The sequence below is a fragment of the Acomys russatus genome, chromosome 7, assembly GCF_903995435.1.
Source record: "Acomys russatus chromosome 7, mAcoRus1.1, whole genome shotgun sequence".
Lineage (NCBI taxonomy): Eukaryota > Metazoa > Chordata > Mammalia > Rodentia > Muridae > Acomys > Acomys russatus.
The window spans coordinates 36,398,526-36,412,321 of record NC_067143.1 but is presented as its reverse complement, the minus strand read 5'-3'; the positions used below and the strand labels follow the sequence as shown (position 1 = coordinate 36,412,321).

The window sequence follows — 13,796 nt, the reverse complement described above, 5'->3', positions numbered from 1 at the left end:
AACATCTTTACTCTGGCAGCCCAAAAGGCCCCAGAAACAAACAGGTGTGCCTATTTGTTGAGGTTACACACTCTGAAACTCTTTTGAGCTCTCACCGGGTAGGCAAGTCTGAGGCTCCAGTTCTTAGATTGTGGCCAGACACATTTACTGAGTACGACCAACCTACAAGCCAGGGGCTGTCCAACCCCACTATTCTCCTGGCAGCAGAACTTCTATGGACCTTAAGTTCACCTTTCTCAGTTACACCCTTTTCCAATTCTGACCTTGGAGAGTTGGGGAGTCATAGTCTACAAAATCGAGACTCGGCCCTTGGGAATTCTTCCATTTCTTCACACCCAGCCAGGAGTTTCCAGCCACATGACTCCACGCCCAAAACTCCAGCCCAAAGATACACAACTCACCTATCAACCTGGTTTAGGGCGCTGTCTCCAATCCAGGCCTACCCCCTCCCTCCCTCTATTTATTTATTTATTTATTTATTTTTGATTTTTCGAGACAGGGTTTCTCTGTGTAGCCTTCGCTGTCCTGGTCTCGAACTCAGAGTGATCCACCTGCCTCTGCCTCCCGAGTGCTGGGATTAAAGGCGCATGCCACCACGCCCGGCTCCCCTTCCTTTTATCTATTCTACCCTTCCTTCCTTCCTTCCTTCCTTCCTTCCCTCCCTCCCTCCTTCCTTGGGTCTTGGGAACTAAGCTTGATGAGGCACAGAGTCCTGGAGAGCTGGCGATTACATCAGACCCTAACTCATTCGGTTCTTTCTCTCTTCACTCCTAGATGCTAATGGATGTGAACCTAACCGAGGACTAATGTGACCTTGGGCCCTCCTGAGTGGGCCAGAGGAGGCTTCAGAAAGGATCATTAAAGTATTTTCCCAAACGAAATTACGATGTCAGAGGTTCTTTCTTCTCCGATTGGAACTGCTCTACTCCCAGAATGCCCTTAATACTGGCTTCCCGGGTGAGCCTGCGCTTAAACTCCACTTCTTCAGGAGGCTGATGCGCTTCCCATATGGAAGCCAGGCGACCCTCAGAGGGATTTAGACTGTGTGAAAAGGAGGTTGGAAAGGCACCATACCTAAATTTCCAAGACCGGTGTTCCAACTCCTGCCTGCGGGAATGGCCTTCTTTTAGCGTCCCCCACGCACCACCCTCTCTTTCACTGCATGGGTGGGCGGGCCCCTGGAGGTCAGGTGATGGGGGAGGGAGTGGCAGGAGGTCCGCAGGCTGTACTGTACAGTCGTCAGCCCAGCGGCCTCGTTCACTAGTAGACCTGTAGATGCTTGCAGTTGCTTTAAAAGTGGAAGCACGGGTGCCTGGGAGTTCTGAGTGATTGGGGCAGGACAGGCACTGCCTCTCCTTCCGTTGTCCGCTCACGCCAATCCTTGCGCTTCGCGAGTGGCGCCGGTTCCTTTAAGAACCTCAGTGCGGGGCCCTGATTGCTGAATCCGCGCGCAGCCTCCGCCGCGCAGATCGCAGCTCCGCAGAGCCAGGCTTGAGCCTCCTTTCTCAGCCCTAGCCCAACCTGGACGCTCAGCCACCCCGCAGCGCAGACCCATGTCGACCGCCCCCGCCTACAGCGAAGACAAGGGCGGCTCGGCAGGCCCAGGCGAGCCCGAATATGGCCACGATCCGGCGAGCGGCGGTATCTTCTCCTCCGACTACAAGCGGTGAGCTAGGGAAGCCCTGGTAGGCTTGCGGCTGACTCCCAGGCACCATGGACAGCGACAGGGAGGCTGCGGGGCCCCACCAACGTGGCCCCGCCCTGCTCACTCCACCAGGTCCCGGCACGCGGGCCACATCGCCTTGGGCGACGGAGGCGGGGAGGGGGGGAACTCCAGGCTGGTGGGGGAGGGGCCAGCCAGGGCGGGCGGGGGGGCAGTCTGAAGGAACAGGCGCGGGCTATCTCTTCTTTGCAGTCTTTTATTCTCTTGAGTGGGTTGGCTCTACGAAAAACCAAAACAAAACCCCCGAAACCCAACCCCATGGGGGAGGGGTCTGAGTTGGTGAACTGGAGTTTGAGACTAGGATGCGATGCGGGCCCTGGATATAGATTGAGAAACTGGCTCCTTCTACAAATTCATTTCTCCATCTCTCACCTCATTCTCGCTTCTGCTCCCCCAGCCCTCCACAATGCCCTATGATTCAGCCCTCCTTGGCTTGGTTATGGCTTAGACCCCGACTTTGACTCATTCATCTATTTGTTCATAAATTCAGTAGCACAAACATTTATTAAAGGCTACCATGTCGCATGATCTGCTCGTCATGCAGCACAGCAATGAACAGGAGCCAACAGATTGCTCTAACGGGGGAGCAAGAATGAAGCCATAATTCAAGGGTCAGGCGGAGAGCGCGTGGCGTGGCGTGGCGTGGCGCGGTTCATGTTAGGGAGGAAAGCACTCACATGTTAGAAATGGGTCTGGGGCGGGGGGGGGGCGTCTCAGGGGAATAAATGGCCACACAACAATCCAAAGCACTAGGGGCAAGCAAATTGACTTCCGTGAAGGGTGACTCAGACAGGCACACTGTTCCTCACTCTGCATGGTCTCTTCGCACCCCCTCAGTGCTGGGGTTATAGGTGTGAACAGGACCATGCTTTGATATGGGTGCCGGGATCTGAACTCTAATCTTTAATGCAAACAGCAACAAACCCTAAAAAGCAGGGCAGCTGATAAGCAAAGTGTAACTCTTGAGAACAGGATTCAGCTGTGAGGATATATCTTTACCAAATGCGAGCCTACCAGCCTGTCTGAAATTCACAGCTCCTAGGGCTGCCCAGCCTCTGCTGGGAGGAGTAAACCCGAGACAAAGTAGATGGTAACTGCTCTGACTCTGAGGAACACTTAATAAAAACTCCCGTTGATAGAAGAGATGGCACAGCGCCCGTGATGGCGCTCACCTTTCCTCCCAGCGCTCATCTTTCCTCCTAGCGCTCAGGACGAAGAGGCAAGCTGACTTCTTTGAGTTCAAGACCAGCCAGATGTAGGACAGCCAGGGCTACAAACAAACAAAAACAAACAAACATATTTCACTCACCAACTCAGGCTATAAATAAATAAGTACATAAATAAGCATGTTTCATTTACATTTCCTGCATCCCAGAGGACTAAGGAAAGGTTCTTTTGACGTCAGCCTGGTATGGCTAGAATCACGGCAAGTCGCTAGAATGAATGAGGGCTCCAAGCAGGTGCTGTCGGCCGATTGGTATATTGGAAGGATCTCTAGGCTGGACTGAAGAGATTAAAAGTGATCTGGGTTGAGCAGGAGACAAGGGAAGGAGATGTGAGAGTTGACTGGCAGGACACGAGGAGGTCCCAGCTGGGCCTCTAACAGAATGTATCATCGTTCACAAGAAGGTTGGTAACGCCAAAGGATTCTGAACACACAAAAACTGAAAATTAATTAAAAAATCAAACACATAATAGAATACGGGTGTTCTATGCTGCATAGTGGGGTTTTACTGCAACTGTAGTTCTAAATACATAAATACATCACACCAAAACCTTGGTGCACACGGGAGACCATTCCCAGAGACTTCCATGGCATGAATTGTAGTACTTTCAACTCTACACACAAAACCTCTGCTCTGCAGAAACACAATGGTTTGATTATAGAAAGAGTCCTTTAATGTCGCCCTACCATCCTTCCTCAGCATGTATCAAATTAGTATATCTTTAGATTGTAGTGTTACACAGACAAATATATCCATCTGATTTCTATGCAAATTTGCTTTAGTCCTGAATGGTAAAATTATATGTGTAGTAAATAGTTGTTTTTGTTATTTTTTTATTATATTTTTCTTTTGTGTGCATTGGTGTTTGCCTGAATGTGTATCTGTGTGAGTGTGTCAGATCTTGGAGTTATAGACAGTTGTGAGCTGCTGTATGGGTGCTGGGAATTGAACCCTGGTTCTCTGGAAGAACAGTTGGTGCTCTTAACTGCTGAGCCATCTCTCCAGCCCCTTGTTGTTTTTTTGCTTTTTGTTTTATTTTATTTTTACACACATATGTGAGTGTCTGTGAGTGTTTGAAGTGTATGTGTGTGGTGTATGTGCACATATATGAGTGAGTGGGCATGCCACCAGACTACAGGAAGATGTCCTCCTCTGTCACTCTGCCTTGTTCCTTTGATACAGTGACTCTCAGAACCTGGAGCTCACAGCTTTCATCTAGGCTGGCAGCCAGGCACACCCCACAGATTCTGCTGGAATGATTTAACATAAAAAAATAAGATGATAAAATAATAAGGTAATAGGATAGTAAGGTACCAAGTAGCAGATTAGAATATATGAGGTTTATTAAGTGAGCATAGGATAGAAGGAAGGGGGAGGGGTACCCCAGAGAGAGAGAGAGAGAGAGAGAGAGAGAGAGAGAGAAGAAGAGAGGGAGAGGAATAGAGGGTAGAGAGAGAAGGCCACTAGGAGGGTCTGTCCTTTTATATAGCCCTAGGCAGGGCCACGCCCCCATAGCAGGTAGGCAATGACATCACAGGTAGGCAGACTGAAGCAGGATTCTAACATCAGCTCTCTCCATGGCCCCCTCAATGTTGGGGTTATAGGTGTGAGCAGAACCACTGGCTGGCTTTTATGTGGGTGCTGGTCTTTTACGCAAGCACTCTTAATTGCTGAGTCATCCATCCAGCCTCAAAGAATTGCTTTAAAATAAGTTTCTTCTTAATTTATTTCCAGTAAATGTTTGATTTGTATGCCTGTTTTATATGCCTGCATACATGAGATCATGTAAAAAAAAAAATCTCAGGTGCAAAGTAGAAAGTGTTTAGGATGTCCTGACCTAGACCAGAGGAGGCAAAATGGCCTTAAGGGCTTCCTTTTCTATTTTTGATCAGCTATCTGACAAATGCAACTTGAACAAGGGTTGATTTTTGGCTCATAATTTGAAGATGTCCATCAGGGTGGGGAAACGTAATAGCAAGAGTGTGAGGGTGTGAGGCACCTGGGCACAGGGCATCCTCCATCATGAAGCCAAGAGCATGAGGTCTCATGTTCTCTCTCTCTCTCTCTCTCTCTCTCTCTCTCTCTCTCTCTCTCTCTCTCTCTCTCTCACACACACACACACACACACACACACACACACACACACACATCTGCTGTAATTCTTTTTTTTTTTTTTTTTAAGATTTATTTATTATGTATACAACACTCTGTCTGCATGTACACCTGCAGGCCAGAAGAGGGCATCAGATCACATCATAGATGGTTGTGAGCCACCGTGTGGTTGCTGGAAATTGAACTCAGGACCTCTGGAAGAGCAAGCAGTAAGTGCTCTTAGCCGCTGAACCATCTCTCTAGCCCTGTAATTCTTTTTTATTTTTATTTTTATTTATTTATTTTTTTATTTGCTGCAATTCTTTTCATTATTTTTACTCCATGTGTGCAGGTGTTTTGTTTACATGTCTGTGCACCACATTGTGCCTGTGCCTATGGAATCCAGAAGAATTCGTCTGACCCCCTGGCACTACAGTTACAGCTCATTGTGAGCAGCCACGTGGGTGCTGGCAATCAAACCAGGGTCCTCTAGAAGAACACCCAGCACTCTTCAGCACTGAGCCATCTCTCCAGCCCCCACTTCCTCCTTTTTATTCAGCTAGGGTGCCCAGCTCATGGGGATGTGCCCAGTTCTTCCTACCTGCATTAGACTGGACTAAATATTCCCTCACAGACAAGCCTGCAGGTTTGCTTTGCAGGCTTTGCTCTCTGTAGCCCACACACTGACAGTCAAGGCTAACTATACAAACTGGCTTTGGAAAGACTGATAAGGATCAAGGAGCTGGGCCAGAGCGAGCAGGGATGTATGAGACTTCACGGGAGGAGGGGAACACATTATAGAGAAAATTTAGGGTTCAGTTGTGCCTATGAGATTTGGAATGGAAAGGAAAATTCTTCCCCTGACCCTCCCACCTGCCTAGAGACTGGGGTGGACTCAGTCCCTGTCCCTGGCCATCTGTACCTCTGGGGTTTTGCTTCTGAGCAATGGAGAAGGAAACCAGAGCCAGCCACCTGATCAGTGTCTAGTTACTGAGTTTCAGGGCGGGCCTTCTGGTGGCAGTGGGCAGTGACAAACAGACCCAGCTTGTTGGCTGGCTCAGTACTCTCCTGGAGCTGGACCGAATGCCAGATGCAGCGATTCTTGCAGCTCCCAGGGACTGTAGTGAGGCCAGGGGCCAGAGGGGCCGATCCGGAGGAGGCTTCCAGTCCTGTGCTGGGCCCTGAAGGTGGGCCCCCTCCCTGGTACCAGGCCCTGAAGCCTGAGGAGCTTCGGTGGCTGCAGGCTCCCGAGGAAGACACAGCCCCAGAAACATCGATAGAAGGATCTTGCCCTGAGGTTGGCCAAGGCCAGACCCAGAGCCAGCCACTAAGGTACAGAGGGAACAGCTCTCCTCTACGGTCAGAAAGCTGCTACTTTTTTTTTTTTTTTTTTTTTTTTTTTTTTTTTTTTTGGTTTTTTGAGACAGGGTTTCTCTGTGTAGTCTTGGCTGTCCTGGACTCGCTTTGTAGACCAGGCTGGCCTCGAACTCACAGCGATCCGCCTGCCTCTGCCTCCCGAGTGCTGGGATTAAAGGCGTGCGCCACCACGCCCGGCTCAGAAAGCTGCTACTTTTTAGCCTAGCTCCTTCATGTTTCAGCTCAGGTAAAGGAGGAGTAGGTGTTCAAGGACAGGCTTGAGGGGCCGCAGGTAGAGGTTACAGGACACCTGAGGGATGAGAGTATGACCAAGGAATATACGGAAATTTAACTCCCTGGAAACTCTGAAGGGAGGGAGATGGTAAAAACATTCAAGGCTTGAGGTCCCACCTTAACTGTTCTCTTCCCACAAGCCCTGTCTGGAGTGGGCTCAGGATAAAGTGTGGGCACAGAAAACAAAACAAACCAACCAAATAAAACACAGTCCAAGGTCAGCCAGTCTCTCTGGGTTACAGAACACAACTTGGGGAAGAAGCCCAGTGGCTGCTGGGTAAGGGGGCTGTCTTCGATCCCAAAGTCATCTTTGACACACCTGGGGGCTCTGGCACCACCAGGGGAGTCTGCTAATCCAGAGTGGGTCAAGGGTCAGGTCGGAATGAGTGCAAAGTAAGAGGATCTCACTGGGAGATACATATTTCATGACCTTCGGGCATTGTTTTGTATCTCTCCCTTTCTTTGTCTCCTGGGAACTTGAAGCCAGGGGGAGTAGTGGGAACAAAAGAGGGGGCGAGGTCATCTCACCCCAAGAGGTCTAGTCTGGGTTGTGGGCATTTAAAGATCTATTCTGCCTGCTCTGTTCCCTCCCTTCCATCCAGAGCCTGAAATGCATTTTGTGGGTGGGATGCCCTGGGGTGTGAGCATTTGACAGGGGCCTGAGACATTTTAGGTGTGGCAAGGACACCCAGGTGTGAAACAGCCTTCTGGAGGAACACTCAGAGCCTGCTATGTCCACTGCAGGCCATCCCCTACCCCACCACCCACCAGGATGGGCTCTCAAGAAGTCAGAGGTCATCTGTCTTGAAGTCCCCCTGGCCGTTTTGGCGAATGAGCCTAAAGGAACCAAATTTGTTAAGGCTGTGTGTGTATTAGATATGGCTAATGTGGTGTGTGACTAGAAGGGACCTGTATCGTGTGTGTCTGTCTATGGATGGTGTTGGGGAGTGTGGAGAGGTCTCTGTGGCATATATTTATGTGTAGGGCGCCTGAGGCTTTATGCATTGAGAGTGGTTCTGTGGAAGGACGCGCTACTGCTTGTGTGTAGTTCTGAGAGTCTGTGTGTTTGGGCTTTGCAGGTGCCCATCTATCAGCTAATACAAGACTTGTGGGCACATTGAAGATGGGCCAGGTTATCCTGTGATGTTTGGTGGTTGAAGTGCAGTATATATACTTTCATCTTGATATGTTCACTTTATACTGGGTTTTGGAGCTGTCATTCCATCTTTACACATGTGTGAGGGACACGGGTGTCTGCATGCTTCATGTGTGGGAGTCATCCACCTGAGTTTGTTTTTTTTCTCAGACAGAGTCTCTCACTGGGACCTGGGGCTCACACATTTGCTTCTGCTGACTGGCCAGTGAGCCCCAGGGACCTTCCTGTCTTCAGCTTCCCAGTGCTGGCCTTATAAGCACTTTCTACTTCACTCAGCCCTTACGCAGGTCCTAGAGCTTGAATTCAGGCCCATATGCTCACTTTGCCGACTGAGCTATCTCCCCAGCATACATCCTTGACAAATCTGCTTCCAAACATTCTGAGGCACCAACAGATTAGTACCTCAGCATCCTTTCTCTTGGCCGGAGAACACAATCCAACCCATTATACTGTCTGGCCCATGTGTTTCTCCTGAAACCCTAATCTGTAGCTTACCCATTTCCATTCCCCACCTCTCCACCCCCTGGCTCTTTCTCCCTCTGCAGTCTGGACTTGGCCTGAGTCCTGCCTGGACCCTGGTGACCCACGCCCCTCCCCCATTCCTCATCTGACCTTCTGTACCTCCCACCCACCAGGCATGATGACCTGAAAGAGATGTTGGACACCAACAAGGATTCCCTCAAGCTAGAGGCCATGAAGAGGATTGTGGCGGTAAGAGGGGCTTCCCATAGGTGACGGGCCTGAAGTGTCCAAGACCAGTGAGTGACCTTGGGTGTGTATCAGGCCTTGCCATAATCGGTGCTCTACCTCCCCCCCCCCCTTTCTCTATTTGTCCCCAACACCCAGATGATCGCCCGTGGGAAGAACGCCTCGGACCTGTTCCCTGCAGTGGTGAAGAACGTGGCCTGTAAGAACATAGAGGTGAGTACCACCCGGCAACAGTCTCCAACCCCAACCTGGGATTGAAACTCAAGCTGGGCTGAGGGCAAGAAAGGACATTATCCAACCCTTGGAGGCTTGGCCTGTTCAAACTGTCTGTAGTCCAGAAGACTTTGTCCCCGGACTGGATGTGAATCAGGTCTGGGAACTAGGAACACACTCAAGGCTGTTGTCCCCCATGGGAAGAACTTGGCCCCATGAACCACAGCATCATGGAGGGCTGGTGATGGTGTCCCCAGAGGTGAAGGTACCTCCCCCCTGCTAGGGAACCTGTCAAGAACTCTGCTCTCCCTTAGGTGAAGAAGCTTGTCTACGTGTACCTGGTCCGCTATGCTGAGGAACAGCAAGATCTAGCCCTACTGTCCATCTCCACCTTCCAGCGTGGCCTAAAGGTTAGAGGTCGGCATGGGGCTTGGGCCTCACTGGAACTGTATGGGGGAGTGGGTCCAGGCAGAAGCCATGAATGCTGTGGGCTCTGGAGACTTCTTCCTACTTGACAGAAGTTGGGAAGGTCATGTTCAGAGGAGAGTAAAGGACCAGTGAGGCCTCAGCAGGTAGAAGCCAGACTTAAAGTGAACTTGAGAGGCCAGGTTGTGGTGGTGGTGCATGCCTTTGATCCCAGCACTCGGGAGGCAGAGTCTCCGTAAGTTCGAGGCCAGCCTGGTCTGCAAAGTGAGTTCCAGGACAGCCGGGCCTACACAGAAACACCCTGCCTCAAAAAATCAAAACAACACACACACATCCAAAATCCAAAACCCAAAATACCAAGGAACTTGAGATAGGAACTGGCTACCCAGAGCCCATGTCTCTGCACCTGAGATGCCTGTGACAAAACTCTCTTCTCCTCTAGCCCGGCAGTGGTGGCACATGCCTTTAATCCCAGCACTCGGGAGGCAGAGGCAGGCGGATCACTGTGAGTTCAAGGCCAGCCTAGTCTACAAAGTTAGTCCAGGATAGCCAAAGCTACACAGAGAACCCTGTCTTAAAAAAAAAAAAAAAAAATTAAAAAAGTTTATCCTCCTCACAGTCTTGGAAGCTGGACAGTCCAGGGTCAGGAGGAGGCCACGTCTTGTGAAGGCTTTTTTGCTCTGCAGAGTCCCAAGGTGGCACAGGGTATCACATTGTGAGAGGGACACATACAAGAGACAGAGCCACTCTCAAGCCATTAATCCATCCATCCAGAGCCCTCCCGACTCAGTCACTTCTTAAAGGTCCCACCTAGTCAAATCTCAAGTTGAGTTCCAGGGGAGACTTTTATTTTCTTCTTTTCTTCTCTTTCTTCCTTCCTTTCTTTCTTTCTTTCTTTCTTTCTTTCTTTCTAGGCTGCCTGCAGCATGACTCAGTTGAGCCCACACAGTGGAGACTCTCAGCCCTCATGTCTGCTGATAGAAGGATATGAACGGTGACCCATGCTAGGCCCCTGTCAGTCCCTTGGGAAGCATTCTGATGATAGGTGCCTCTGGCCATGGGCAGTAGAGCCTTGGCTGTGACAGGCTCTCCTGGTCCTGGGGCCTGCAGAGGTCAGTGATTTGAAGAACCTTTTTGCCTGTGACCCTGCAAGTAAGTTTTGCTGAGAATCAGTTTCCCATGCAGGAGTTTGTTCTCCCCCTGGGAGGCTGGCTGCTCAGGTCACTGCAGAAGGACAAAAAGTACCTGTCACAGCTGACTCTGGGAACCACATTCTCTATACGTCCTGTATGGCTGGCGGTTCCAGAAAGGGAAAGATTTGGTCTTTCTTCTTTTTAGCACAGGAGGTCACTGTCATGTCTTAGATGCACAGAGTATTAAAAAAAATCACCCTTTAAGTACCCAGATCACATCTATTCTTGCAGAATAAAATCTGCAAGTCACCTAAATGGAGGGAGAGTGGGAAGATCCACGTCCTTTAGAAGGAGGCAGTGGGCTGGCTGAAATCTCCCTGACTATTTAAACTGTAAATATTGCCCCGTCCGTTGCTTTGTGTTGTTTCCTTCTGTCCGGGGGGCCTAGAGTTGCATTCATGCACTCATACCCACGCGTCCACTGGGTGCTTTGCTGATAAGGCTCCGATTCCCCCATGGAGCAGATGAGCAGTTTCCTCCCTCCCTCCCTATCACACTTTCTTTTTAAATCTCTGACTGTGACTCCTCTTACACACTCCCTCTCTTTCTACACTTCGGGTTCAGATTTCTGTGAGAGGGGCTCTAGAGGTACACTCATCCTTTCAGTGTCCCGCAGTTCTGTAGGGTGCTGGGGAGGGCTGAGAACTGACCGCTGTTCTCTGGGGCTCAGCTTCTGGTATCTTCTGCTGGGCTGGTAGGAGGGCTGGGCATCTGTTCTTAGGGGAGGGCAGGAAGCACGGTTAGTTTTATATACACTAATTAGTAAATAGCTTGAGCGTCTTTATGTCATACAAATACTAGACCAGCCTTGCAATCAAACCCACGGGCTCCATCTCAGATTGGTAAGCAGTCTTTTGTTTGTTATAAACGCTATTCTGAAATGTTAGTGCGGATTCTGCATTTCTTTGTAGTTTCTACAATCTTTTCCTTCCCCATCTTTGAAAAAAAACCTCAGCTCTCCAGTTCCAAATGGTCCAGCGTTTCTGACTGTCTCACACAGGACTCTAATGAAGCCTGGAATTTTCTCAACATTTAGAAACTGGACCACAAATGCTATTCCTAGCTTGCTTAACCATTTCCCCCAATTGTATTTGGGCCTCTACAAAGGTATTATTTGTCCCACATAAGCCAGAGGAAGCCTTAAGAGAATGACACCCCATTTCTCTTAGGGGAGGTTGGGTAGTTTTCTGGTTGCTTTCTTGGGCTATAGATGTTTATTTTCACTGGGAGTTGCTTATAAATTATTATTAGTCTTATTTAGAGAGAAAACAAGGTTGGACTCAGGGATCTCTCTCTTTTCCTTTATCACTCATTCTTAGGTTTGGAGATAGGGGTTGAAAAGAAAGAAGGGGGAATATAGAAATATATAGGGAAGATAGAACAAAAAATAGAGTAGTGAATCTACTCCTCAACTTAAGGCCTTAATTGTTCCTCACAAGGTTATTTTTAATTCACCCGTATAGAATTTTGAGTATAGATGCAAAATAAGTTTAAATTTTGATATGTTGGTATAGAATTCAAATTTAAGATTATTCTTCACACTATAAATATATTTCTACTCTAATATGAGGTATTGTACCCATACAACTCAATTATAATATAAGGCTTACTTCCAACACTTTAAAAATGCTGTTGTAAGCTGTTTAGGATAAGTTAAGTTATACAAGTTAATTCTTAGACGATCAAATTATGGTCATACTAGTCTATTTTTAATCACAAGACTGTACATCCTAGGTCTAACAGATAGATAGGATTCTATAGAAAAATAAGGTAAAATAGTAAGATAAGGTCCTCAAAAACCTCAGAGACCTACAGAATATGGCATTTAAAGATTTTTTTTAAAAATTATTTTAAAGATTCATTGACAGTGAGACAGGTTAACTCCTGGCAACACTCAGACTACCTCAAAGAGGATGATGAGCATCAAACAACCTCCTTATAGAGATGGCTTCAGATGTGGCAAACAAGCCACAGGGAAAAATGTCCTCATTTCTACCACAGTCAGAATTCTGCTTAAAAATGGGCAAGCTTGGATGCAGGCAGAGTTTTGGCCCAACTCTGTCAAGACAGGGTAAGCAAGGCCTTAATAGTTCCTGCCTCACAAATATGTCTGTCAGATATATTGGACCAGAAGGCTGAAGATGATGCTCCACCATTATAGAGAATTTTGGGTGACTTTTAAGGCAGCAAACTGTCTCTGTCATCTTCTCATTTGGGAAGCTACTAACCTGCACTCCCTGTATACTCAGGTAATTAATTTTATTCCTTCTCAGGTCTCTGATGGGGTTGAAGACCAGGTAGTTTAATTTTACAATTAAGCTTAGCTGTTTAGGGGTTAAGATGCTTTTAGGTCTAGATAGATGTTTTAAGTTGATAATGATGAGATATGATAGATACTGATTTACATTAAAAATTTTAGATGCACCAAGATAGGAAAGATGTTTTCTTCAAGGCTGCCAAATACAAGTAGTCAAAACAGTATTATATAACTCCTGATTGTTTTGTAGGTCTTCTTGCTGTAGGTAGTTTATTATATATGTGTGTAATAATATAAATGTATATGTAAAAACAAAAGAAAAAGACCTGAGCTCATCTAGCCCAGCTCAAATGCCAAAAGAACAGTTGTCAGCAAACTGCAAAATGTCCAAATAGTATTTAGGTCTTGTAGACTGTTTATTTTTATTTTTTATTTTTAGATTTATTTATTATGTATACACATGACTACAGGCCAGAAGAGAGTACCATATCTCATTATAGATGGTTGTGAGCTACCCAGTGGTTGCTGAGAATCAAACTCAGGACCTCTGGAAGAGCAGCCAGTGCTCTTAGCCTCTGAGCCATCTCTCCAGCCCAGGTCTTGTAGATTGTAATGTCTTAACCATGTAATGACTAAATTTTGTGTTAAAGAACTGGATGCACTTATATTCTAATAAATCTTTATTCTAAAACAATAATAGGCTTCTAACAGATCTATCCTGAGGTCGGTGGCCTAGCAGGCTTTGTTGTTGAACACCTCTGGCACATCTCCACTGACAGGGACCACACTTCTTCATGAAGCCATATGGCACACCCTTTGCCCTATCTTTTTTCCCCCCAAGACAGGGTTTCTCTGTGTAGTCTTAACTGCCCTAGACTCACTTTTGTAGACCAGGCTGGCCTCGAACTCACAGAGATCCACCTGCCTCTGCCTCCCAAGTGCTGGGATTAAAGGCGTGAGCCACCACATCTGGCTCCTTAAATTGTACTTCTTTATTTACCTTTTGTGTGTGAGGTGAGCCAATCTCCTTCCATCATGTGGATCCCGGGGTGGGGTGGGGTTGGGGGGGGGGTCAGGCTCAGGAGAGTCAGGTCTGGTAGTGCTGCCTTAGTCCTCGAGCCATCCGGTTGGCCACATGGGTATTCTTTTGCTG

General features: G+C 47.9%; 1 protein-coding gene across 1 annotated transcript in view; it reads left to right on the top strand.

Moving 5' to 3' along the window:
- Positions 1–1,356: 1,356 nt before the first annotated feature.
- Positions 1,357–13,796, top strand: part of Ap3b2 (adaptor related protein complex 3 subunit beta 2) — a 33,910-nt gene continuing 21,470 nt past the window's right edge. Inside the window, exons 1-4 of the mRNA XM_051148831.1 lie at positions 1,357–1,666; positions 8,482–8,557; positions 8,693–8,767; positions 9,082–9,177. Coding sequence (XP_051004788.1) covers positions 1,554–1,666; positions 8,482–8,557; positions 8,693–8,767; positions 9,082–9,177 — 360 coding nt within the window. The 5' untranslated portion in view covers positions 1,357–1,553. The remainder of the gene's footprint in view (positions 1,667–8,481; positions 8,558–8,692; positions 8,768–9,081; positions 9,178–13,796) is intronic.